Here is a 27,655-nt window from a genome sequence, read left to right on the forward strand (position 1 = left end):
TCCTGTCACAGATATTTATTTATAAAAAGTAAACCTTTTAGTAGTCTCTTTTTGGGAAACAAAACATAAACACCTAACATGTTATATAAACAAATACTCAAACAAAATATTAAACTTATGTCAGGGCAAATTTGCGGTTGACTTCATTTGGAGACATGATTTATTGCTCTGGTTGAATGATGGAGTCCAGGCGAGGTATTGATGATTTTATAAAAAAGATTTATTATAAAATTAAAGAAAAAAGGAGTAAAAAAAGAAGCTTCTATCCTGAAAGAATGAAAGGCAAAAGGCTCGTGGCAGAGCAAAAAGGCAAGACCCACTCTAACTAACAGTTTCACAGCTTAAGCTTTTATACAGATAACAGAAAAAGTTCCACCCTGAGGTGAGGAGAAGGAGGGAGTCAGATGCCCAACAGTGGAAACATTTGAGGATGATGAAGACGTGTATATTATGAGGAAGATTGGGCGCCACTCTTATCTATCCTTGATAGTGTGTGTGTGCGTGCATATCTGCACATGAGTTTGAGTTTTGGCCTTCAGTACAATACGATCTGTACTGTTTAATCTAACATGATTCAGCTGTTCAAAAGTGCAAAGAGTAATGGAGTCATCATGTATTAAAACATGACAAATTGTACACATGAACACACATTTGACGATATTATGATGAATATAGAAATTGCCGTAACACTTATTTAGTTTTTGCTTTTAAAGCCTTGACTTTCTAATAACAATAATAAAAAAAAAAAAACCAAAACTTTTGGTTTGCAACTTTTTATAGCTTTTAAACAAAAATACATTCTTTTTAGATATCTTAACTGAAAATAATTGTTCCTCAAAAATCTCTTAAGGAAAAATCACCATTTGAATGCGAATGATGAAATTAGAAAATGAAAAAAAAAAAAACACGTTTCACCCAATACAAAACTCAAAATTACCACACACACACACACACACGCCTTCCTAAAGAAACCAACAAAGGTGGGAACAAGTCACTGCTTCTAATCTAGCGTCTCAAGTAAGTCTGAAGTCATGAAACAGTTTGTAGATTGATATGAAACTAACAGATCTGGTCACTGTTGGAAAATTTAAATCTTTGTTAAAGGACCAGGAAAGAGCTAGACTTGGACAATGTTACTGTTTTTAATTCTGATGACTCGTCATCTTGAGCTGGTGTCTCCAGAACTGCTGGTTTTTGATGTACTGATGTATGAATGTATTTATTATTGTTGTAACTTTGTCTCCTGCTGCCATGCCAGGTCCCTGTTGAAAAAGAGATTTCTAATCTCAATGAGGCTTTTATCTGGTTAAATAAAGGATATAAATAAATGTCACTAAAGTCCTGAGTCAAGTCCCAAGTAAAGACAGTCAAGTCAACAGTCTTTATCTTTCATTTACAAGTCTTAACAAGTCAAGAGTACATATTGTACCACAGCTGGTGCAGTTTTACAGAACAAGTTTATCTAACTGATATAAACAATGAATTACTTGAACAGAGTATTTGTCAAATAATGCTGATGTAAACAAATCAATCCAGCACCTCTTTAAAATTTGCAAAATGTTTCTGTTAACCAAACAAACAATAATCATACTGGGATGTAGAACAAGGTATAATATTTCCAAATCAATTATTAATGATGGTATAATCTTTAAATCCAAAGGTTATCACTCTTGGAATCATTTTCTCTGCTCGTGCGTGCACATTTCTACCTCGCTTGATATTTTCAACTGTTTCCTGATTGGCTACCAGTTTGTTTAAAGGTGGACCTGTCAATCAGAGTCGGATCGCAGAGTATCGTCCAGCAGAGGTTAATAATAGTTTTATAAATTTTAGAAAATATTTTGTCATGGAAGGGCAGGATGTCAAGTCATCCAGAGTCTACAGGCTGAAGTCCGAGTTAAGTCGCGAGTCATTTGTTATCAAGTCTAAGTTGAGTTGCAAGTCCTTTGTTATTTTGTCAAGTCAAGTCTAACGTAATCAAATTTGTGACTTGAGTCCAAGTCATGTAACTTGAATTTGCACCTCTGGAACCCGATGCAGGCCTAAGTCGAAGCTAGGGTGTAGACTAAATTTATTTAGATGGAGCTACAGGAGGATCATCTCTGAGATAACAGATCATCGCCTTTTTCTCTGCAGGTCTGTGTGAAATGGTTGCCGGTTGATGCTCAGGCTATAGTTGTCCTGCTGCACTTCAGTGCCACATTCCGTCCCAGTATAAAGCCCAACTTCACCATGCTGTCACCATTTGCCTGTTTTGTTGTAGCTCAGACCAAATCTCTTGCGTCCATGGCTGTGCTCAGAGTGTCTTCCTACCGTCGGCTCTTTGAGGAGGAACGCTGGGGTCCAAACAGTAGGCAGTACAGCGCCTCTGCCAGGTCAGTGCACCAGGGTTTCCTACCAGTGTGAAGATGTTGGTCGACATTTATATAAAGTACTCATCTTAACCCTCCTATTATCCATGTGGTCAATTTGACCCCATTCAATGTTTATCATTAAAAAAAATAACAGTTGAATTTTTTTTCTCTTTTGCTTCATAATTCATGATTTTTCCTAATTTGAGGGAAACAATTGTTAAAGCATGAAATCATCATGATAGTATTTTTTCCAATGTCCTGAATGCATATTGCATGCAATGGTGTTCTTCTGGGGTCAGTTTGACCCCAAGCTGTTTTAGCTGCATAAAACTACTTGTGTGACTCATGTGTGACATCCCTACACCTCCCTACAACAGCTCTTTCACAGTAAAAGTGACGTAGAGGAGGATGTGTCTGAGACAGAGGACTTTATAGTGAATAACCCCAAATATGTAACAAAAAAGAAGATAAAATATGTAAATAAACATGTTGATGAGAGGAAAGGGGGGTTCATTATGTACGAGTCATGAATGTGCACCCAAAATTAGAACCTATTTGGATGAAAGATTTTCAAAATACAGTGAAACGGAACGTTTGACTTGATGGTGGCGCAGTAGGAATTGTCATATCATCATTGCAACAAATAGGGATCAAACTCTTGTGGTCATTAATGTTGTCAATAAATTTGAGAGGATTTGGATGAAAACTATTCAAGATAAATTCATTCTAATTTAAAAGTTTGGCCTGACGGTGGCGCTAGAGAACAGGTCAAGGTTTAATTATCAAGGGGTTATTTATGTATTCAAAAAATAAATAAAGTACCTGACAATTTTCTAAAAATCATTTTTTGGAGGAAAATATCCCTGGGGTCAGATTGACCCCAAGGGTAAAATGTGTTTGAAATATTTGAGGATGATAGGAGGGTTAATTAAATGACATTTTTCAATATGTGATCTTTCTCTCCATCCTCTCAGGCGTTCTTCTGTCGATGAGTGCGACTGTGATAAGTTGGATTTTGTCGCTGCGAGGACTTTAAATAAAACAGGTCTTGACCAGTTTGTCCATGACCGCTCAGTTATCGCCGCCCTCAACGACCGCCTGGTCAATCTGATTCAAGTGGTGAGAAAAGATGCTTCCACTGCTGCCAATATAGCTTTTTACTGTCCACCTTTATGTGCTGATGTGACCTTTTGCCCTTAAGGCCCATTGTTTCGAGGAGGAGAACGAGACTCTGGAACAACAGATCTGGGATCTAAAAGAGAATCTAAACAGGCAGACGGACACCACAGTCTCCACTGGGAACGAACCAGTCCACAGTCTGGATGCAGTGGTGGACAGACTGCAGAGACAGAGGGTAGGGCATTAGTTCCTAACATTTTTCTTGTTATGACCCCATGTTTATATCACACGGACTTTCTTTCACTAAAATTCGTTTTTTGATCATGTTTATTATACTGTTACCAATACAAAGTGACAATATGCACCAGCTCAGATATTTTCATTCTGCTTTTTATTTGAACTAGATTTAAATTTGAGAAAGTGAAGAATACAGTGTGTGGTGTTTTAATTTTGAAAAATAACAATAATAATTTAAGTTCTTAGCTTTCTGCTCCTTCCTGGACTCTCTATGTATTTCTGTGATATAATTGTCACTATTGCTTTGTATATCATTGTATATTTGTATTATTTTTGTATATATTCTATTCATATTACAGGTTTTTTCTATTTTTGATATTTTATACTATTATTCTTTTACTCTATTTATTATTTTAAGGGCTTAACTGGGAACTTGGGAACGATATTTTTTCATGTACCATGTTCATGCGCATAATCCTTGAATTACGTGTTGATTTTTGTTCAAAATAATAAAAACATAGATTAATAAATACATCAAAAAAATGTAAAATATAAAAATGTAATTTTGATCAGTAATTTTTATGTTTTATTATTATTACTATACATTTCAGGCGACCCCAAGTTAGAAAAACCCTGGCGTAGGGTGTAGCTGGGTGTGTCCGCAACTCTCAGGCCTTATTTGACTCTTCTTACATCATCTTATGAGCATGTCTGGTTTCCATCTCACACAGTGTGACCACAGTGTGTCAGTGACAGGTTGGCCTATCAGCATCCTTCACTGTGTGCTGTGTCGCCCACAGGATGAGATACTGTGTGACACAGAGGAGCTGAACAAGGAGCTCCAACGGATGCAGAATAAGTATGAGGAAGTGGCCCAGCAGAGGATTCTCATCCAGCAGGAGCGACAGATGATCAGTGAGGTAACGTAAAGAGACAAGTGGAGAAATGGTGTACCAAAACAAATCATTCAATCATCATTTTGTCCTAAATGCTGAGCACAGAACTACAGTAATCACAGTCATCATAACTTGTATTTTTGTTCTTATACACCTGCAAATTGAATATTAAAAAAATCCACACAATCTCCTACACAACAGATATGGTTTGTTTTCATTTTTTATATTTCTATTAAGTTGAACACTACATACCCAGATTAATTATGTCATGAAAGTGACCCCAAAACACACCAATCGACAACAAAAATGCAGAAAATGACAGAAATACACACAAACAGATCGCAAAAAATAACCAAAACAGATATAATGACTTAAAATATGACAAAACCTAAAAATCATGTTGAAAGCATTAATAACTGAGTAGAAGAATCTTTTAATAAAAGAGATGGTGTTGCATGTGTTGATGTCCTTCCACCACTATGTGGCAGTGTTGTGCTGCATCTCTTTTCCCCTGCACAGCTGATCCTCTGGTCCACCATCTGATGCCTGTTGATCATAATTTGAACTTGTGATCCAGTGCAAGCCAAACCACCTCACCCCTCCCCTCTCTGACATTCACACACACGGGTCAAATTCAAAGATTCTACCCTCCGACTGTAACAGAGGCTACAGTGCAGTGTTACAATGCTTCTGCTGGCTCACTTGTTCAATTTTTGAATTGGAAGCAGCTGCAGGCTGAAAAAAGTTGGTGGGAAACGAAAAAGAGTGAAGCTGTCTGGGAGAGGAGGGTTAACCACAATAAACTGTTTCTATATCAACTCAATGAACTTTCATGAGTTGATCGCAGCTAATCACCAAAAATGGGACATATTGTGTGTTTTTTTTATTTAAATGTAACTGTACCCTTAATGGGGGGTACATTGTAATGATAAGCACTGTTATGCTCTGATTGTACATTAGATTACATTTGTTTGAGTGGGGACATAAAGTCAATGGAAACTACTTGAGTAAATATTAAGATAGTTGTGTATTTATTTACACTGAAATTCAAGGGATTTGCCAGTTTGTTCACAAGCTGCTGCTGCTGTTTTTCTTTCTTTTTTTTTTTTTTCTAACAGTGTCACAGCAGGAACTTGAATAAGTTTGCTTTCAGCAGTAAATCAACATTCTTGACTCGCTCCCAGCGAGAATCCCCTATCTCTTCACTATAAACGCTCCCTCTGTTCCACAATGTGGATGCTGACACTAATTGCATCCAACACCAATTAATCCGGTGCTCTAAAAGAGTGGATGAGCGGAGGAGCCCCGCTGGCAAATGGATTGGATGACAAGTCTTTTGTGTCTAGTTAGCCCCTGTTTCTCCTATTCCTGCTCCTTCTCTCTCCTCTGCATTGCGGCGTCGACTTGCTGTTCAGTGAACGGAGGGGGTGATGCTGCATGTTGGTCCTGGGGGGGGGTTAAAATGTCTATCTATGCCTTACATAGGAACATTTCTGTTTAACTCCTTTCAATAAATGAAGTTGAACATTTCTCCTTCCAGCATCTGCTGACTTTAGTTCCTTTGCAGGAAGTGGATGCTGCGACAGCCAAGTGTTTGGCGCTGAGAGAGCAAGTTGCCATCTACGAGGAGCAGCTGGCCAGCATGGAGGCCCAGCACAGCACGGTGAGACAGACGGAGAGTGTGTGTAGCCGCAGCGTGGCCAAACAACAACAGTTTACAGCCGTGAAAGTGGCTGAAAATGTGGCACTCAGGTCAGACAGCAGTGTTGGAGGAATGCCCAGATCTGGTGCGACAAACACAGCTGTGATGACCCCACTAACCTCTGCACAGAGTTGTACTGCATGTGGAGGGAGGAATGAAACACTTTTTAATAGACTCTAAACAGGAAAAGGGAATGTTTGGCGCTGAATGTCTCAAAGGTTTACGCTGAGCATCATTCTATGTTTGTGGTAAATATGACACGCGCAGCTTTGCTTGACTCTGCACAAACCAGAAACAGGAGGACGCACAGAAACTACAGGAAGTGACAGCCTACGTGGAGTGGTAGTACGAGTAGATACCAGTGGAGACAGAACGGTGAATGCTTTCCCTTCACTAGACAATTTAACAAAGTGTTTGCTTACACAGGAAAGACAGACATAGTTAAGCAAAGGCACATAATGGGTCGGTGATGAGGTTGTTTATAATCATGGTTACAGTTGTCAGAACTTCGACTGTTTGGAAAAGGTTCCACAAATGGTGCGTGTTATGTTTTATTAACATATTGACCTCATAGATCAGTAAACCGAAGATCGTTTGCTCGAAAAAAGATGTAAATGTTTGGTTTGATCTCCACTGTAAACAGTTTCACGTCGTAAAAGTTTTACGAATTGCATTATGGGATGTGGAGTCCCGTAGACTGATGCATACTTCATTCTTACTGGGATTTCTTTCCAGCCATGGAGGACAGTGATTTTCTTGAAACCATTTTGGTTGTAGTTTGTTCCCAGTATTCCCTGTGATATCACCTCACTCCTGAGACATTTAATATCGGCCGGATTGGGATCTTTCTGTGTAAACACCAAAATAAACATCTGTCAGTACGCAACTTTCAGTTTGTGAAAATAGCAGAAATGTGTTGGGAAGTCACTTCAGCAGAGTCTTTGGGGGGCAAACAGAAGAAAAAACACTTCAATGCGACTTCACATCCCACAATGCAATGTGGGAAACTTTAAAGTCAATAAACGGTGTGTTTACAGTGGAGATCAAAACAAAGGCAATTTCATACATTTTTTTTTCAAGCAAATTATTTCAAATGTATTGATCTTATAGGCCTCTCACTATCCCTATCATCTCCTGCAGCTTACTTAAAAAATGAAATCAGAATCTTTGTACCATTACTGTATTAATTACCCCCCCCCCCACACACTCACACTCACAAGCCCTGCTCTGTACCGCTCCTATAATTTTCTCCACCTCACCAGGAGATGACAGACACAGCTCAGTATCAGATCAGTCTGCTGACGGTACAGAGAGCGAAGCAGCTCCTTCATCACTCCATGTTTCCTCTCGCCAAGGCGAGGTCGCTCAGCGCTACGCACCCTCCCTCTGGCATACGCACCATAACTCTCGGCCTGAGAAGTGCAGCTGAATAACACATGAAAGCAGAAGTTGCCTTTGTTTTAATAACAGTTGTTATTACCAGCGCTGTTGGGTAGGCCCTTAACCCCCACCACTCACCCCCCCCCCCCAAAGATCAGTCGCCATGTTACTGCCTGGGTGCAGTAAAATGGAGAAACAACGTGGGTCTGCCACAGCAGCTCAGTAGCAGTTCATTCTCTGTGATGAATGTGAGGTTCTCACCTGGAGGTGAACACATTGAAATGATGAGACACACGTGTGAAGCCCCCTGTCATTGTTGATGTACAGTCAACAAAAATCAACATTTTGTGGAATACATTCCATCTTGTTTCACTTTCATGAGGAAATCTTTAGGGGAGTTATTGTCACAGTGACGTTTTTCCTCCTCAATTTAACATTTTTTAAAGTAAAACATCTCGGACGAATTTATGACAATAATTGAATATAAATCAATATCAGAAAAGCAGGCTTTTGTTTTCAAATATTGGACGTGACTGTCACACGTGCAATCATCAGATGTGGTTTTGACTTCCTTTAATAGACCCTGTCATGGAAACGGTGCTGACACGATCACATTTTATGCATTTTTCAAAGTTTTACAAATGATTCGACAAACGCATCTTTGTTAGTGCATGGAAAATAATTCAGGAGTTGGAGCTTTGCCTGAGTGAAGACGAGTGAGGACGGAAAACCTAACCAACCGATCAACACGTAGTGACGAAACACGGAGATTTAGAAAAGCAGAAGAAGCCAGATCCGCACACCAAGACAAAAGATTGTGGATTAACGAAACAGAATACCGATGAATGTCTGAGAACTAAAACAAACAAGACATCCGTGGTTAGGGAAAAAACCCAAAAGCACCGCAAAAACTCAGGGATTTAAACTTCTGTCTTCTGGATTGGCAGAGCAAAGAGAAAAACTTGTGGTTAGGGGTAAAGGTCTTTATAGCAGTGATGCTAACCACTGCCACATGTGTTTTACCTTAACGTGGACAGATACTTGAAGGATAAATCAAAACAAGACCCACCAAACTCAACTGTGTTCCCTGACTTGAATATTTATTGATTAAAAACCTCAAATACATAACCTAGTAAATTAACTATCCCAAAGGCTTCAAAGAAACCTATGAATCATGTTGAGTCTTGAGTGCACAGAGTTAAGTTTAGCATATGATAGCAAATATCTTTCACACTGGTTCTGCAATCAAGCATTTAAATGCTATGCGTGCCACAAGGTGATGATACTGTACTTCATTATTTATTATTTCTATGTTCTGTGGAGCAGGAGGTGGAAAGTCTCCTGGGACCAGACGATGGGATGCGTGGAGCTGTAACTGTACGATTCAGCAGTCCGGACATTACCCAGGTCCTGAATGTGAAGGAGTACTACGCCCAGCTGGCCCAAAGGCTGCAGGTACCGAGAGAAGATGAAACTTGGTTGGGGTAATAGAAGAACCAACTTGACACAACTGAGTCAAGTTCATAAAGATTAGTCAGTTAGGAACAGAGATATGAATTTCTTTAATTTCGCCAATGATGACAAAGAGATTTTTCCAGTTTTTAAAGTGATCCAGAATCAGTATATTGATCCTGATCCACTCTAAAATTATCTTTAGTTGAAATGGTGATAAGCAAACAAATAAATAAATAACCGCCCATCATTATGAAAGTCTTTTTTATATTTATCTTTAGCCCTAGGTTAATGATCTGTTTTCATTGTTTACTATTTATATTACATATAATCCTTAATAGGAAAAATCATTCTCATATATTTCTTTTGAAGTCTTAACTTGATATTTGTTTCCTCCTGATGCCACACATTGTTATGTTGATTGTAAATTGTGTTTATGTGTGGATGGTGAAACATTATACTGTAGAAACAATATCTCCTCTAAAAAAGTCTTCAAATGTCTAATTGTAGTGTTTATAACCTATAAATCAGGAGTGTCCAAATACGGACCAGTTTGATCTTAAGTGGTTTTTTTGTGTGAAAAAAAAAGATCAAATTCAGAATTAACGTGCCCTGGTTTGCACTTTCACGTATAAATGATTTATAAATAATAAAGTATGTGAGTATATCGGTTCCTGCAGGATATTCACTTGAATTTACCTGATTTTGAGAATTTGGGGTAATTCTGTAGAATAATTTGCCAGATTTTGGAGAAATTTAAATTTCTCAACTATTTGAGATTAAAGATGACTGACGTCATGTGATATAAGAAGTGGAAAACTGAGTTCTGCAAATATTGTGGATTTTAATGGAATTTTTGTATTTGCAGGGGCTGAGATAATATCTACAACTGAATTAGTTGGTAAATTACAAAATGTTACGTGGTCTTTCTATTGTTTCTACTTTCTCAAGCTGGGCTGAGTTTGATGCTCTAAAGGGCTCCCAGTCCTTGAGTTTGACACGTGTGCTATAAATGATCCAATCCCACAAACAAACGGCGTATGTGCTTCATAGTTCTTTCTTTCTTTCCTCCATCACATTCATTCGTTCTTCAGCTTGACTTGTTTTTCGACGGTTCTGACCACCTGGATCAAATAATCTTAACCAGCCACAACTGCTCAATTCCACTGCTGTGTTGAATAAACGCATCAATGTACGTATGTAATGTCCTACTCAAGTATAGAAATACTGTTACTTGATTGAAATTGTACTCAAGTACAAGTAAAAAGGAGCTCAACTGAATCGTACTGAAAGTAAAAGTTACGAGTCCCTTTCACCTCCTACGTTTATTCTTGGTAATAAATCTTTCCACGGTTCCCTTGCATACAGTAAACATCTCATGTATAAACTTAAAAAGGAAGAGACCAAGTCTTGCACAATTGGATCTTCATTTATTTTCCACAAAGTAATCTGTATAAAATAAAAGTTTTTTTCAAAATGTACAGTTCTTTAAAAAAAAAAAAAAAATATACCAATGAATTCAATTTAAAATAAAAAATAAATAAAATCCTCAGGCTCTAAGTACAGATAAATCTATGAGTTTTAAATGCTCTTTATGAATTCTAAAGCAGCGATTCTCAACTGCTGGGTCGGGACCCAAATTTGGGTCGCGGACCTGTACTAGGTGGGTCGCGTACAGTTGGTCAAATATAAATAAATACTTATTGTCTCTGATTTTGAAAGAAACTTTTCTTTTGTAGCACAGAAAAATATATAGATATTATATAATATAAATATTATACTGTATATGTGTGTTTGCATCAGCTTTTTTTGAAAAACTAAATTTGGTTGGTTGACTTCTTTAAAAAAAAAGGGGGTTGCGATTTAATGGCTGTAGCAAAATGTGGGTCCCAGGGTGAGACCAGTTGAGAACCTCTGCTCTAAAGCATTTAATGCTGTTTAAGCGCCATGCATTATACTTTTAATCTGATTGGTCGGCTATGATATGATACATTTAGTTGTTGTCTGGTCATTTCATTTTTCACAATGTCCATTGATCATTTAAAAAAAAAAAAAAAAAAAAAGAATTTACTCAGTGACAGTTGGGTGTAGAAATGTAACAAATTACTGCACTTCTTTAAAAATGTACTTAAGTACAAGTTAAATTACTGATGTAGAAATATACTAAAAAAAGTACAAGTACCCATGTAAGCAACTCAATTACAGTAACGTGAGTACTTGTAATCCATTACTTTCACCTCTGCTAAATAGACAACATGCACAGTAAAGTCTGCTCTTCGTCTAGAGATGTTTTTTGTACTTCTGCTTTCGTCGAGAACATCCAAAGTTCTTCTTTCCTCTCTGATGTTCCTGGGGAGCATCGCTTTCTTCTCACCCGCTCTCGTCCACCTCTTTAGTTCCCGACGTAAATCTCAGCTTTCACCAATCACACAGTGATACTGGCTCTCTGTTTTCTTTACCTCCTAACACAACACTGGGGAAAGAAGTGGAGAATCATAAGGGGGCAGCTCTGGATAGATTGCCTTTGTCCACCTGTGTGTGTCAGTGTGACCGTGTGTGAATGTGTGTGTGTGTGTGTGTGTGTGTGTGTGTGTGTGTGTGTGTGTGTTACACCAAAAAGCAGGGTCAAAATGGAGCTCCGGTGGGTCTGACCCCCTCTGGGTTGAGGATGTCTGCCCGGTTCAGAGGTCAGGGCTGTAATCAGACTGCAGGCCGCCTTCCCAGGCTCCTTCGCAGCAGTGCTGTAGACACTAGTGTTTGTGCACATGTGTGTGTGTGTGTGTGTCTGTATAAATGCATCCAGTCTTTGGAGGAATGACTAAAGCATACCCCACAAATAATATGTATAGAAGTGTTTTTTTTAATGTGTGCATTTGATTGCATGTGTGCGTTTCTGAATCCACTGAAATACTCAGCGTATTGGTCCCACCTTCCCTCTCGGGCTTTTTTCCTTGCCAGCTGGACGCTTTCCCATCTACCCCTGGCCTCCATTAGCAGACATGATTGTGTGGAAGCTAAAATGATTGCTGTTGGATTTGAGCAGTTACAGTAATTGCTGGATGACTTACATACTCCTGTGCCCCCATCTTGCTTCTCTAAGTTAAATTTGTTCCCCAAACACACAAATGTCCAGAAGATGCAACAGATGGTTCAATATATGCGAAACTCACAAAGCTTGAAGTTATTTTTTTTATTTCATTTTTGTTTTATTATAGGAGCAATAAAAACAAATGAAGGATAGACAACTGGTCCAAGTAGTCATGAGATATGTTTGTGTGCGTGCGAAAGCCTTTAAACCACACGTGTCAAACTCAAGGCCCAGGGGCCAAATCTGAGCTTTTAGAACGACTTTAATCAGAGCCAGGGCCACAAAAATGCCATTGTCTGATCCGAGGGCCACATAATGATCAACAGTCATGTTAGCATTTAGAATAAAGACCAATCAGAGCATTTATACAAGAAAGAACAAAGGGTTTTGTCTTTGTAATTATTTTTGTGTGGGTGTTCTTGGTGTTTTAATTCATTTTGTCTATTTTCTTGTCAGTATGGCAAATTTTTCATGATGTGTGTTTTTGTTATATTTCTTATGTTATTGTTGTCATTTTGTGTATTTTTTTTTGTCATTTTGGGCAATTTCGTTTGCATTTTGTGTTTTTATTATCATTTTCTTCATGTTTTGTACTCATGTTACGTTTAAGCGGTTATTTAATGTATCTTTGTTATTATTTTCTGTACTTTTGTTGCCTTTTTGTGCATTTCGCTGTCGTTTTCTGAAGTTTTGTGTGGTATGTTGGGCTTCATGTAACTTCCATTCTCATGGGTTACGATTTTGTTTCGGGGGCCGCATATGACCCCCCCGGGCCACCAGTTGCCTATGTCTGCTTTAAAGCAGGGGTTCTCAACTGGTCTCACCCTGGGACCCACATTAAATCGGGGCCCAATTTCTTTTTTTTAGAATTCAACCAACCAAATTTTGTTTTTCAAAAATAGCTGTTGAAAACACACATATATAATGTTTTTTAAAACATAAATCTATACATTTTCCCATGCAACATGCATTTCAGAGCATGCCCTTCAAAAAAAAAGTTTCTTTAAAAATAAACGACATGTTGAGTATTTATTAACTTTTGATTAGCTGTCCGCGACCCACCCAGTACAGGTCCGCGACCCACTTTTGGGTCCCGACCCACCAGTTGAGAATCGCCGCTTTAAAGCATCTTTTTCCACCTTCCAAGAGAAAGTGAAAAAGTCAGAGAAACCATGAATGATTGTGTAAATTACCAACTAATTCAGTTGTAGATACTATTTGTCAGCTATAGACATCTCCAAAATAATACACAAATTCAATGAGTGTTGTACATAATTGAGAATTTTTTTATACGTGGTAATGCACAATAATCAGTTTTTAATGGCCAAGTACAGTTTTTAGGACAGTACAAGGAATTTGTCTTGGTGGTCGGTCCACGAAACAAAAAACAAAGAAAACAAAGAAGTAGTGGCAGGGCTCCGGGGTTGGATGAGATCCGCCTGGAGTTCCTCAAGGCCCTGGATGTTGTGGGGCTGTCATGGCTGACACGACTCTGCAACATCGCGTGGACATCGTGGGCAGTGCCTCTGGATTGGCAGACCGGGATGGTGGTCCCCCTTTTTAAGAAGGGGGACCGGAGGGTGTGTTCCAATTATAGAGGGATCACACTCCTCAGCCTCCCCGGTAAGGTCTATTCAGGGGTACTGGAGAGGAGGGTCCGCCGGATAGTTGAACCTCGGATTCAGGAGGAGCAATGTGGTTTTCGTCCTGGCCGCGGAACTGTGGACCAGCTCTACACCCTCAGCAGGGTCCTTGAGGGGTCATGGGAATTTGCCCAACCAGTCCACATGTGTTTTGTGGACCTGGAAAAGGCATTTGACCGTGTCCCTCGGGGATTCCTGTGGGGGGTCCTCCGGGAGTATGGGGTATCGAACCTCCTGATAGGAGCTGTTCGTTCCCTGTATGACCGGAGTCAGAGTCTGGTCCGCATTGCCGGCAGTAAGTCGAAATCGTTTCCGGTGAGGGTTGGACTCCGCCAGGGCTGCCCTTTGTCACCGATTCTGTTCATAATTTTTATGGACAGAATTTCTAGGCGCAGTCAGGGCGTTGAGGGGGTCCGGTTCGGGGGCCTCAGTATTGCATCACTGCTTTTTGCAGATGATGTGGTCCTGTTGGCTCCAACATACCGTGACCTTCAACTCTCACTGGATTGGTTCGCAGCCGAGTGTGAAGCGGCCAGAATGAGAATCAGCACCTCCAAATCCGAGTCCATGGTTCTCGACCAGAAAAAGGTGGAGTGCCTTCTTCGGGTTGGAGATGAGGTTCTGCCCCAGGTGGAGGAGTTCAAGTACCTCGGGGTCTTGTTCACGAGTGAGGGAAGGATGGAGCGAGAGATCGACAGGCCGATTGGTGCGGCGTCTGCAGTGATGCGGAGTCTGCACCGGTCCGTCATTGTAAAAAGGGAGCTGAGCCAAAAAGCGAAGCTCTCGATTTACAAGTCAGTCTACGTTCCAACCCTCACCTATGGTCATGAACTTTGGGTCATGACCGAAAGAACAAGATCACGGGTACAAGCGGCCGAAATGAGTTTCCTCCATAGGGTGGCTGGGCTCTCCCTTAGAGATAGGGTGAGAAGCTCAGTCATTCGGGAGGGGCTCAAAGTAGAGTCGCTGCTCCTCCGCATCGAGAAGAGCCAGATGAGGTGGCTCGGGCACCTAATTAGGATGCCCCCCTGAACGCCTCCCTAGTGAGGCGTTCAGGGCACGTCCCTCCGGAAGGAGGCCCCGGGGAAGACCCAGGACACGCTGGAGAGACTATGTCTCTCGGCTGGCCTGGGAACGTCTCGGGGTCCCCCCGGAAGAGCTGGAGGAAGTGGCCGGGGAGAGGGAAGTCTGGGCCTCCCTACTGAGGATGCTGCCCCCGCGACCCGGAAACGGCTAAGCGGGAGAAGATGGATGGATGGATGGAACAAAGAAGTAACCCAGCAACAATAATAATAATAATGATAAATATAAAGGATGAGGGATAGATAAAGGATAGATAGAGAATAAAGGATAAATAGGATAAATATATATATATATAATATATATATATATATATATATATATATATATATATTATATTTATCCTATTTATCCTTTATTCTCTATCTATCTGATGTTCAGCTCCCACTTGAGGTTCTGGGTGATGATGGTCCCCAGGAAGCAGAAGTACTCCACAGAGCTCACTGTAGAGTCTCCCATGGTGAGGGGGGTGAGGGGGGCTGGGTTCTTCCTGAAGTCTGCTATCATCTCCACTGTCTTTAAAGCGTTGAGCTCCAGGTTGTTCTGGCTGCACCAGGACACCAGCCGGTCTGTCTCCCACCTGTAGTCAGACTCGTCTCCATCAGATGAGACCGATGATGGTCGTGTCGTCTGCAAACTTCAGGAGTTTGACCGACTGGTGAGAGGAGGTGCAGCTGTTGGTGTACAGGGAGAAGAGCAGAGGAGAAAGAACACAGCCCTGAGGAGAACCAGCGCTGATAGTCCGGGGAGCAGAGATGATTTTTCCCAGCTTCACGTGCTGCCTCCTGTCAGACAGGAAGTCTGATAAAATTAATGATAATAATGAAAATCAATGAAATTAATGATAAAATTACTAATTTTCCAGCTTAAAATCTGTGGCCCACATAAGATCAACTGCTCCGTGTTTGGCCCCTGAACCAAAGTTAGTTTGACACCCCTGCTTTAAACTCTTTGTACTGTTTGAGGCCATAGGCTGTAATTCCTTTGAATCACCATTAAAACCACAATGCAGTTGGTCCGATATATTCAGTTCTTTTATTTTCCTGCATAAAAAACTTCCATGACTCTCTGTGACCTCTTGTCTCTCCAGTGTGAGTGCGGCGGCGTGTCTTCGGCTAAAGTTCGCAGCAGTGATGGAACAGACGTGGGGGGAATCGGAGGGTCCAAGCTTCCAGATCTGCCAAAGATGAATGAAGACGGTGGGATCGAAGCGCTGGTGAGTGGATCCGCAGTTTTCTCTCAACTTATAAGAAAGTGTTATTTGACAGATGTAACAAAGATGTTTCAGGAAGGCCTACCTCACACATTTTGTCACTCTTTATTGAACAAAACCCGTGAAAATGTACTTGGAAACAGATCGTTTCGGTTTTATTCGCCAAGATTTTGTGATTATCATCGCTAATCTTTTAAATCCATAAATCAACATCATGTGGACCTTTGCTGTCATTGATTTATCCGACGTCTGCAGAAAACTCCAAAGCTAAATGTCCTAAATGCTGTATGTTTTGCTGTAGGAACAAGAAATGAAGCCATGTGTGCTATTTTGCAAGTCATAAATATTTAGAAGGAATGACCCCTGAGAGCCAGAAAGAAACTCTATACTTTAGGATCTTTTTTCATCAGGTTTTGGGATTTATTGAAAATATGCTTTAGTTTATGATAGAAAGGCTTCATGTTTTTAATACAATATAAAACATGCCTCAGAGTTGGCAGCACTGGTCATGAGTTTATTCTCTGTCCTTTGGGTTTTTCCTGAACGTTTGTGGCTTTTCTCCAGTTTCCTCTTACACTACAAATGATCTACTTATGGTTAGATAAACGTTCCTAAGTCTAGGGAATATGTGTGTGTGTGTGTGTGTGTCTCTATCCTGATGCAGTGGAGACCCATTCACTCCCATTGTAATTCTATTGAATTTAACATACATGTTCTTTGAAAGGCCTCGGTGGAACTGAACCCCTGGATTCTAGATAAGCATCAGCATTGCTTTCCCCAGCTCCATATGAAATAATATTAATATCAACTTTGTCTGTGGCAGCGTTATCTTTAGCATCACAACGTGGGAGTCCTGGTTTTATTCTTTGGGGTGGACCAGGAGCCTGTGTGTGGAACTTACAGGTTCTCCTCCAGGTTTTTTGTTGATCACCACTAACAACGTGTGGGGATCAATAAAGCTGCGGTCACTCTGAATCAACACTGCAATCTGTAGCAGAGATACTCATTGTGCGGCTCTTCAAAGCTTTAATTGGTGGCTCACATGTATAGGGAGGGATTTGTCTAAAAAATCTTCACAAATATATCCACAGTTTTCACAGTACAGTGTATTTTTTTTAGATTTTTACATGTTTTTTTTTTTTTTTTTCTTGATTTTTGCAATTCTAAAGCATTTTTGAAGATTTGCACATGATAATTCGTGATAGATACACACAAAATACATATACACGTGTAAATTGTGGTTGTAGTTGTAGATTTGAAAAACACGTGAATATTGTGGATTAAATTTGCGGATATTGAAATCTCTCCCCATACACATGGTAGTATATAAAAATAAGGTAACATAGCCAATACACTGCATTTTAAGCACATTAGGGCTTAATATTTAAAGTGTAGGTTGAGGTTTTATTAAGGCTTAATAAAGTGCCCCCTTTAGGAAATGGGGTTTCCTAAAGGGGGCACTGTCAAACCTGGCAACGCAGCACGGGTCTGCTTATTGTTATTGTTTATAGAAAGTGTCTATTCGTATGGTTGCCATACGGACAACCCCCGGTGCTATTGGTACGTTTACCGAAGTACACGTACATAGCGTTTTAGGGTTAGGATTGGGGTTAGGGTTAGGGTTAGGGTTAAGTTTAGGTTCAGGTTTAGGTTATAACCCTATATCGCAACAAAAACTAAAGGTACGAAGCATAAGCATGTGTTCATTCACAGAATACAGTACTTTACTGCTTTTCGTATGGTGAACTTTCACTACAGGAAAGGTTTCAGTGTTTACAGGTAGTTTTATACACAAAAAAATTATTACAAATGTGTCAAAGCTTCACAAACAAACCTGATTAAAACACTCCCAGTTCTCTGATTGGGCAAAAATATGCCAGATCTGAGCTTGAATGGTAACTGCTACTGCCTAAAAGGAAAAAATATACATTTTAAAATTTTATTGTGCAAGTCAACGCTTTTCTTCTTCTACTTATACAGCAGTTAAGACTCTGGTTGCTACTGGCTGATTGTGATCTTCCCAAAACACATTTTCAAACCTTTTTCCTGACAAAAAAGACAGGTCTGACAGCTTACAACTGGCTCTGCTTTGCCCATCAGCTGCTCGATCAGACGTTAATGGTGGAAATGGTTGGGTTTCTCACAGTGGGCGAGGGGTGTGGAGAGAAGCTGAGTGACAGCAGAGAAACCGTGTGGGAGATCTTGCTGACCAGTGTTTATTCAGTGGACACTTTCAGCAGGAGATGTGATGGGCTCGGCTGCAGCTCACACAGGATTTATGGCCCTCTATGTCCGCGGTTATTAAGTGCAGACCTTAAGAGAGTCGGTTGCATCATAAATGCTTTTAAACATGTGTCAAACTCAAGGCCCGGGGGCCAAATCCAGCCCTTAAGAGTATTAAATTTGGCCCGAAGGAGAAAATGAAATTGACAGAAAAAACATGAATTATTATTTAAATCACTATATTATCCAGTTGTAGATGGACAAATTCAGCAATTTATTAAGCTCCACTATATTTTTAGGGATTTGCATGTTTCCTTTGTTGATACCACATGAATGCAGTCATTTTTTATTTCAAATTGTGGAAAGAACTCTCAATTTTCCTACAAATCTTGCAATTTCTCTCAAAATTCCTCAAAAATACACAAAAATGTGTGGCAAATTAAGAATTTTTTAAGTGAATTAAACTGGTATTGAAAACCAAGGCACAATTATGTTAAAATTGTTCTTTTTTCCCCCCTCCACCTATAATCTGCCCACTTGAGATCAAACTGGGCCGTAATGGCCACTGAACTAGAATAAATTTGACTCCCACGCCTTAAAACCTTCCACACATGAAATGGAGGCTTACTTCAAAAAAGAATAAAAAAAAAAAAAAAAACTTGAATCAGATGTTTTAGAGAAGTGTTTCAGTGAATCAGCAAATTGAAGCATTACCAAAGAGACGAACCAGGAATTAAGAATCACAGAGAGCGAGAACAGAAAGTCTTCAGACCACAAACCCACAAAGTAACAAACATGGTGGTTTGGTTCTCATTATTAAAGCTGTGCCTTGGCTTCCAGCACTTTAAATAAACAGCCAGCCTCTGTAACCGGAGGCCGACTCTCACTTCAACCTCATCCACTCTCATCCAACATGCTGCGCTGGGGATCAGCTCCTTCCAGTCTGACGGATGGACGGCTCAGCCTGATCATGCTCTGCTCTACCGTGATGGATGCCTCGGGTCTGGTTTTTCACTCAGACACAACATGGCCAAACAAACAGAGTGCAGTGAAATCAGCCTTAAAAATCAGATGTATATACAGTAGTAGAGCAGCAGATTATTGTGCTGATTAGAAATTGTGATTCAGCAGCTCAGCCAGTTTTGGAGGTGTAAGTTGTAACCAGCTCATCTCCCTGAAAAACAAGCGACAGCGCCTGGATCCCCATCTGGCTCTGACAGCTAATTGTTAAAACGCCGCTGATTGCTGTAATTATTCACGGCTGCCTCAGACGTCTGAGGGAGGGATGCTCCTGTAATACTGAAGTCACCTGTTTAATCAGTTAATAGGCTCATATACAGTGAAATAAATGTTTACATTAAAAATAAATCAGGTAGCATCATTCCAAGGTTGACTCACAGTGATGAGCTCTCAATATAACATGCTCCCTCTCCTTTTAGCTCACTGTTTTTGTTTTATAACCCATCCTTTTTGATTTCTTCCACTGTTTGCAGCAGCATTCAGCAGCTGTGGAGATACAGTACGTGATCAAATGTCTACAGATGTGCTTTCAGGGGAATTGATAACCCGGCTTAAATAGTTGTTCAGATATTTTCCTAAGCAGGATCCTATTTTTCTTCTTTTTATTTATTTATTTTTTGTCTTCTAAAGTCCAATATGTGCAATTCCAGTTCAGAGAGAATGTTAAAAACGCCAGGTCATCTTGGGTTTTTAAGTTGTGCAATTATCCTTAATGTCTAAATTCCACACACGTCATTACATGTATATAATTTGGCATCAGCCTCATTGTTTTATAAAGGAGCAGATGACTGACCTAAACTTGGCTGTATATTCAGCTATCCATCCATCGTCCTCCTATGGGCCAAACAGCAGTCAGAGACTTATTCCCGCCCAGAAAGTGTAGGGAATCAACCCTCTTTTAGCAACCTTGCATGAAAACGGGTGCAAATTTGAGTGCAGGTTTGGTCGTACGACAGGACCAACGTGTGATTCATGAAACATTTGTATCTGACCAATCCCAGCATACAAAAGATCTGGTGTTGATAAATCCGCTGGCTTATTGCCATCATCATTAACTTGTTACACCCTCCTGTTTCGTAGGCCCCGCCCACTTAGGTCAAACAAGAAAAGAAACTTTTCCAAAATGAAAATTGGAATCCTCACAGCTGAGATGGAGATTTTTTGACAGTGTTAAAAACTGGACTTGTGTGGAAGAGGATCAGCTACCGAGCAAGTGAAGTCTGCCCCCCTGTGTGCGCTGAGAACAAATACACAACAGAGATCATGGAGAGACACACAGGAACATGACGTTTGATCAGCATCCGTTGTCCGCACACATGAAGCAGTACATATCACATTAAAATAAATTACCAATCGAAATCTTGAAAAATTCTTAAAATAACCAAATTTATTTGCCTTCAGCCAATTTGACCTATAATTCATCACATTACTAATTTAACATTTGTTTTTATTAATTTGTTTCATAATATTTTGCCTGCTAGTTTTACGTAAAGGTTTGAGTCAATCTTAAAAAGAATGGATTATTTACAAAATAATTGCCCCTGTGTTCATTATGGGACATTATGTGGTTCAATGAATTAGCATTTTAAGTTGTTTCCCAAGCTCATCGGCTGTGATGATGTGATGAATTATATAGTGCTTTTTTTCACTAAAAGTTCAAATATTTTCACAGAAACTTTGAGTAAATCAAACTGCAGTCACACTGGCGGAGGCGAGCTACAATCTACTGCTGATTTTGTCTGTTGTCTGAAGGTTTCAGAGCTGCAGAAGGAGCTCTCTGAGATGGAAAAGTGCAACGAGGAGCTGGTGAACGAGGTTGAGATGAAAGAAGCTGCGTACGAGGAGGAGATAGCTGAGCTGGAGGTATGAAAGTTACCTGATTAATGTGATCAGAGCCTGAATGGGATCAATGGTTGGATCTAATGCTGTCACTTAAACATCTGCTTCCCCGTGTGTGTGTGTGTGTGTGTGTGTGCGTGTGCGCTTGTACGTGTTGTTCAGCTCACGATGGAGGAAATGAGGCAGCAGGAGTCCAGCCTTCAGGCTCAGATGAACGAGCAGATGGACGACTTTCAGGAGCTGCTGAGGGAGAAGATGGCAAGAGACTTGGAAATCGTAGCCTACAGGTAAGAAAGTGTGATGCAACATCACTGGTCGCCTTCACAACTGTAAAATACCAAATGGATGAGTATATGGCAAAGTTAACAGAGTTTCAAACACCAGTGAGGATTGGTTACTGTTGATTTCAACCCCGGCACATGCTGACCTAAAATTTAATTGAAACAGAATATAAAAATATCAAAATATAATGATGACCATGAAAATATAAACTGAAATGAATCAGTTGATGAACAGGTATCGGTGGTAACTGCATTATCATTTTCTCTATGCATAACAATTAGCTAATATTGTGTATTCACTGATATTCTGAGTCAACTCCATTCATTATTATTAGATTATTATTATAGCTCTTATACAAACAAAAGGAAATAACAACAAGGAAAATGGATCCATTGTTGGATGGAAAGTAAAACTGAACAAATTATTTAATTAAAAAAATTAGTAATTTTATTAATAACTTAATATGTTTGTTTGTTTTTGATCGTACATCTGAAGTTTTGTCATACACATCCCTCTTCTTTCACTAGCCTTGACACTATTTTCACATAGAGGTCACAAAATAAAGTTGTGATAAAAAAAAAAAAAAAACAGTAGATGAAAATAAATAAAAAAGTCAATTTCCATTGTTCCTTCATCATATCAACCATTAGTGGCTGTAAGTGGGTGATATTCATAAAATGGGCATCATCGGGCAAGGTTTGCATGAATATTATGATGGAAATAAACATAGAAATACATTGACATCTTATACAGAACTACAATAAAACTAAAATAGGGCAGAAAATACATTTGAATACATTAGAGTACTGGTCATATGATATTTTGACTCTTTGAATAACAGGATAAATTACAGAAGTAATTTAGCATTGAAAAAGAAATAAATCAAAGTTAGCACATATATACTAAGTTACTACATATTTGGTATTTTGTTATGCAAATAAACCTTTTTTTTTACAAAAATAAATGCAGTTAGACAGAATATTTGATGTCACGTCATTGACCCACATATCAGCCAGAAAGTGAAAGGTTTTCCCTTAATATTGATGGAAATACAAAGTTATTCCAGCAAATTTATTTATTTATTTATTTTAATTGATATGTTAAGGTTTCATTCATTCAGATGCCTTTTTTTCAGGAAATTTACTCTGATCTCCTGACATGTTTCGACTGCCAACTGTCAGTCTTCCTCAGAGGCCTCTGACATTTCCTGAAGAAAAAAAAAGTCTGAATAAATGAAACCTTAACGTATTAAATACAAATTTAGTTTAGTAAGGGTGAAAACAGCTAGTGAATGCTGCAAGAAATCAATAAATATGATCTAGTGATACTAAATATCTAAAGTGGCTTTACTGTAACTGGAATTTAAAAGTTAATACCAGAGGTGATTGTGGGGTGAGTGTGTGTTAGACACTGATTTGTTTGTCTTTGAACCTCTGATTGCAATTAAAATCTATAACCTCTGATCTGTTCTGAATTTTAATGTTGATTTTAATCTCCGTGTGTGAAAGCAGACGTCCCCCACGGTGCTTGAACAGCAGTGTTTTATATAAACATGGCAGCAGTGAGAAGTTGTTGGGAGGTTAAACACACCACATTTCATTGATGAGTTCATTGGATTGACATTTTTTTTATTTTAGGATATACAGCTTTTTAAAAAAAGTTCTTTAAATATGAGCCAATCGTCATCCGGCACAGGAAAAAACATCATTAACCAAGTCATCCAAGTTTAGTATTGTCCAAAATGTCTCGTGGGGGGCATCAGCTGAACGTGCACAGTGTGTGTTAACAAAGACAAAGGGCTGACGTGATGCCACGAGACAAACACGGCGAAAGGAAATGTGTCTGTGACCTTGAACACATTTGCGTCTGCCGAGGATGTTGAACCATCTGCTGTCCTGGTATGTACGCTGACGTACTCTATAAGTTATCCCCGTCCCACCATGGCTGACTTCCTCCCATCGGCCTTCAAAAAGCCCCCCCGCAGCCCCGAAGCTCAGCCTCTCCAAACGCCTGATTAGAATGTACAGAGAGGACCCCTCGCTGTCAGCGCTGTGAGCTGGGACGCTGCCAGCTTGTCTCCACGCCGACCTGTTAATGTCAGCACCCTCTCTGACACACATTTACAAATTCGCCACAGTTTTAATTCCCACTCATTAACCCAGCAGACATTCCCAGAGACACTTAAGGAGCAGGAAAGGCTCTCTGCTCTGCCAACTCTTATCCCTGCCTTCCTTTATTTACTGGAGGCTTTGTCATCCGTGATATAGGCGTTGCATAAGAAATGAAAACAGTCGTTGTTTTCTCTCCCTGTTGTGACAAACTGTCTGCACAACAGACCTTAATGACCTCCAGGCTGCCATTATACCGGGAGGCTTAACGCCTGTGAGAGCATCTCAGAGCAGTTTGGGCAGATGTTTGCTGCTTTTCCTCCTTGGTAATGAGAATTGTATTACACCGTAATTCATTCATGTTCTCCGTGGTTTCCTCCCACTGCTGCACAAACAGCAACAAGCAGCTCCACTAAAAGTAACTGTTCCTCTAAGGTTAGAACATTGTTCCATCAAGACAACGCTTTGGTGACGGTAATGAGTTCCCTCTCTTGGATAGGCAGGTTTAATTATTTATTTTAGGTACAAGTTATGTAAAGTGTTGTAAAGGCCTGGCATGGTTTTTTATGATTAAAAAATCCTCATGTAATAAAGTGCCTCAGATCTTTTTGAAACTCTAAGTTGGATCCCCAAACTGAAGAGCACCAGGGAGACAACACATTTTTTCAAGCAACTTTCTAACACAAGAAACTAGGAGTGTGACGATATCTCGATACGGCGATATATCACGATATTTTTTGGCACGATCGATTATCGATATGCTCGCGCTATCAATTTTTTAAAACGTTATTATTATTATTTTTTTTAAAAAACTTTTTCTGCTTTTTCACTAAAATGTGCAGGTAGATCTTCACAGAAATGACATCACTGTTTGTTGAAGGAACCAATATATTGTTTACTGGAATATTGCACGACAATGGTGTCACGGGAAAGAAAGACCCTATTTTTTGTTTACAGAAAGCACTATTGGAGATACTTATTCATTTACATTGGTATGTTGACACTTACAGTATTTACAGAAATGTTGCACTAAAATAGTGTCACTGTTCATAGGACACTTTCTCAATTTATTGTCTTTCAGAGATATGAAACAAAAATTGTATTTTTTCACTTTATCTTTTTTTTCCTTCTTGTTATGTCATAGATTATCGCAGATTGATTTCTGACCAATATATCAATAATCGCAGTATCATCATATCGTGAGATAATCGTTGTATCGTGTATCGTATCGTGAGATACCCAGAGGTTCCCATCCCTACAAGAAACCCATGCAGCACTCCATGAAATTGTTTTTTTTTTTCTCCTATAAAAGCCTCTTAGATCCCTTTATGTAAAATATGTATTTTCAAATTTTATCAACATAAAATCACACAGGATGGAATTTAACTGGCACAACTTAATCAACTGAGGTGTAAAGAATACTGATATATCCTTGACCTACTGTATATACTCAAGTAGAAGTACTGTTACTTGATTGAAACTGTACTCAAGTTCAAGTACAATTAAGTCAGACATAAAATACTTAAGTACAAGTAAAAAGTAGCTTAATTAAATAGTACTCAAAGTAAAAGTTACTCGTTAGTTTCACTTTTTTTTTTTTGGTAATACATTTGCCACGGTTCCCTTGCATACAGTAAACATCTCATGTATAAACTTAAAAAAGAAGAGACAAAATCCTGCGTAAATGCATCTGTATAAAATAAAAGGTTTGTCAAACTGTACTATTCTTTTTGAAATACAACAACACCATTTAATTCAATTCAAATAATAATAATAAAACAAATCATCAGGCTCTAGCATAGCTACATTTATGAACTATAAAACAGTGCCATGTGAGTAACAACATCATAGGTAGAAAGCACAACCTGAACCATAGAAAGTGGCTGGGCTTTGATCAGAAATGGCACGAACATATGGATTATTTGACGTCTGTTGATAACTTTAAAACAAATAATAATAATAATTTATTCAGTAATGGTTGGGTGCAGAAATGTCAGGTATATCTTTACTTCTTTAAAAACGTACTGCAAGTAAAATGACTAATTTAGAAATATACTCAAAAAAGTACAAGTACCCATAAAAGCAACTCAATTACAGTAACGTTAGTAGATATGGGAATGTCTCTTGTTGTGTTTTGAACCTGCTTTTCCTGTAAAGGGATTTAGCCAATTCATAGACATGTAGGAGCTGCCAGTGGAACACAAAGCCAGTCTCTGCACAAACAGGCAGCCACACTAACCAACACATTCTATATACACACCTATATATTTCATCCAAGTCGTTACTACTACATCCTGAGTTTTATATGATGGAGATTTACCAAAACATTCCTTACTTATGTAGAGAGAATAAATGGAATGAAAAGTTTTGGGGTGAGCAATAACTGAAATTCTATTGTAATGCATTCTTTGTGATTACTTAAATGTTTTTTATTTTCATGTGCATCACTCTCATTAGCTTTTTGATTTTTCTGATTATCTTGCCTCTTTGTTCGTTTCTGACCACTGTATCAAACACCTCTTTGATGTTGGCTTAAAGTTGGGACTTTTTGAACCTTTACAAAAGCTTCTGTAGAAACAGGAATGAGTAAATAAAATGTCATGTGAGCATTTCAAAGTTAACACTGGGGAAATGTTATTATTGTGTATATTTTAGTGTATTTAGTGTATCAGTTGTTTTGTATTTTACCTGTCAGTGGTCAAATTTCACAGCAGATAAGAGTGTTTTTTTTTTAACTTATTACGCCTGGGGTGAAAAGTTTACATTTCTTACCGACACTCACTTCACTACCACCGAGAGTGTTGTAAATCAACATTTTGTGATATGATGTGGATTAGTTACAAGATATGGAACCTCAGAATGTATTTTAAAACATTTCCCAGGCAAATCTTACAAAAAAAATGTATCCTCCATTCAGAAGTGTAACATGATTAATAGCACGGATATTTACGTGCAGGCAATTAATCAAACCTAAAGCCTCCGTAGCACTGAGAGCAAAGAGGACATGGCCTTAAAATACATCTGCAGTTTTCTACAAATCCAAGATAATCTGTTGAGAAGTTTCTGCTGATTTCAACACTGATGGACCTTTTGCTGTCTCTGTTACTGCGGCTGCTTATTATCACTGCCTGTGTTTGTGATGCAGGAGTCTGGTGGAGGAAGAGGAGATGAGGCTGTGCTGCCTGTGAGCCAGAGTGGTTGGACCAAACCCCCCACCCGCACCCAAAGATACTAAAAAAAAAACACACACATGCAAAAAAATGCAGACCACAAAAGAGCACAGCAAAGGTTAACAAAAGATGTAAACGTATCATCAGAGGTGTAAGGAGTACTGATAAATCCTACGTAAGTCATACATGAAATACTCAAGTATAAGTAAAAAGGTGGCTCAATGAAAAAGTACTCTAATTAAAATTTACTAGGTACTTTCACCCCCCCATGTTTATTTTTGGTAAGAAATCTTGCTACGGTTCCCTTGCATCCAGTGAACAACTCATGTATAAAGTTAAAAAGGAAGAGATTAAATATTGCACAATTGGAAACATCTGTATAAAATAAAAGGTTTGTCAAAATGTACAATTCTTTTTTAAATAAAATAATGGGCGTTGATCATAAATGGCACGACTAAGAACATGTAGAATATTTGATTGTTTTCTGGTCATTTCATTTTTTGTAGTTTCACAATGTCCGTTGATCATTTTAAAACTAAAAAAATAATAATTTACACAGTAACGGTTGGGTTTACAAATGTAACAAATTCTTTAAAAACATACTTAAGTACAAGTAAAATTACTGATTTAGAAATATCCCCCAAAAAAGTACAAGCACCCATCAAAGCAACTGGATTACAGTAACGTGAGTACTTGTAATCCGTTTCTTTCACCTCTGCGTACCATGACAGATTAATGCAGTCTGGAGGCTGAAGCAGGGCCATTGATAACAGGTCGCTGGCAGATGCCCCCGAGACGGTGAAGATAGATGGATTGGTCTGAACGTGCACAGAATGGCTGCTTCCATTC

The 27,655-nt window shown here is 39.1% G+C and overlaps 1 protein-coding gene across 1 annotated transcript; it reads left to right on the forward strand.

Annotated features, from left to right (window-relative positions):
• The first annotated feature begins 663 nt into the window (after positions 1–663).
• Positions 664–26,969, forward strand: vimr2 (vimentin-related 2). Its single transcript, XM_028460112.1, has 11 exons — positions 664–1,017; positions 2,264–2,375; positions 3,329–3,473; positions 3,556–3,708; positions 4,511–4,630; positions 6,174–6,269; positions 9,015–9,143; positions 16,042–16,167; positions 21,160–21,270; positions 21,409–21,533; positions 26,782–26,969. The coding sequence occupies exons 2-11, from the start codon at positions 2,287–2,289 to the stop codon at positions 26,822–26,824; spliced, it is 1,137 nt and encodes a 378-aa protein (XP_028315913.1). The 5' UTR covers positions 664–1,017; positions 2,264–2,286; the 3' UTR covers positions 26,825–26,969.
• Positions 26,970–27,655: the final 686 nt, after the last annotated feature.

This window comes from Gouania willdenowi, chromosome 10 (genome assembly GCF_900634775.1).
Source record: "Gouania willdenowi chromosome 10, fGouWil2.1, whole genome shotgun sequence".
In the NCBI taxonomy this organism is placed as follows: Eukaryota; Metazoa; Chordata; class Actinopteri; order Blenniiformes; family Gobiesocidae; genus Gouania; species Gouania willdenowi.

Excerpts from the sequence above, each read along its gene's own strand:
- vimr2 (XM_028460112.1), top strand. The coding sequence starts at position 2,287 with ATGGCTGTGCTCAGAGTGTCTTCCTACCGTCGGCTCTTTGAGGAGGAA. Across the intron at positions 3,709-4,510 it reads ACAGACTGCAGAGACAGAGG|GATGAGATACTGTGTGACAC; the intron begins GTAGGGCATTAG and ends TGTCGCCCACAG. Across the intron at positions 21,534-26,781 it reads TTGGAAATCGTAGCCTACAG|GAGTCTGGTGGAGGAAGAGG; the intron begins GTAAGAAAGTGT and ends TTTGTGATGCAG.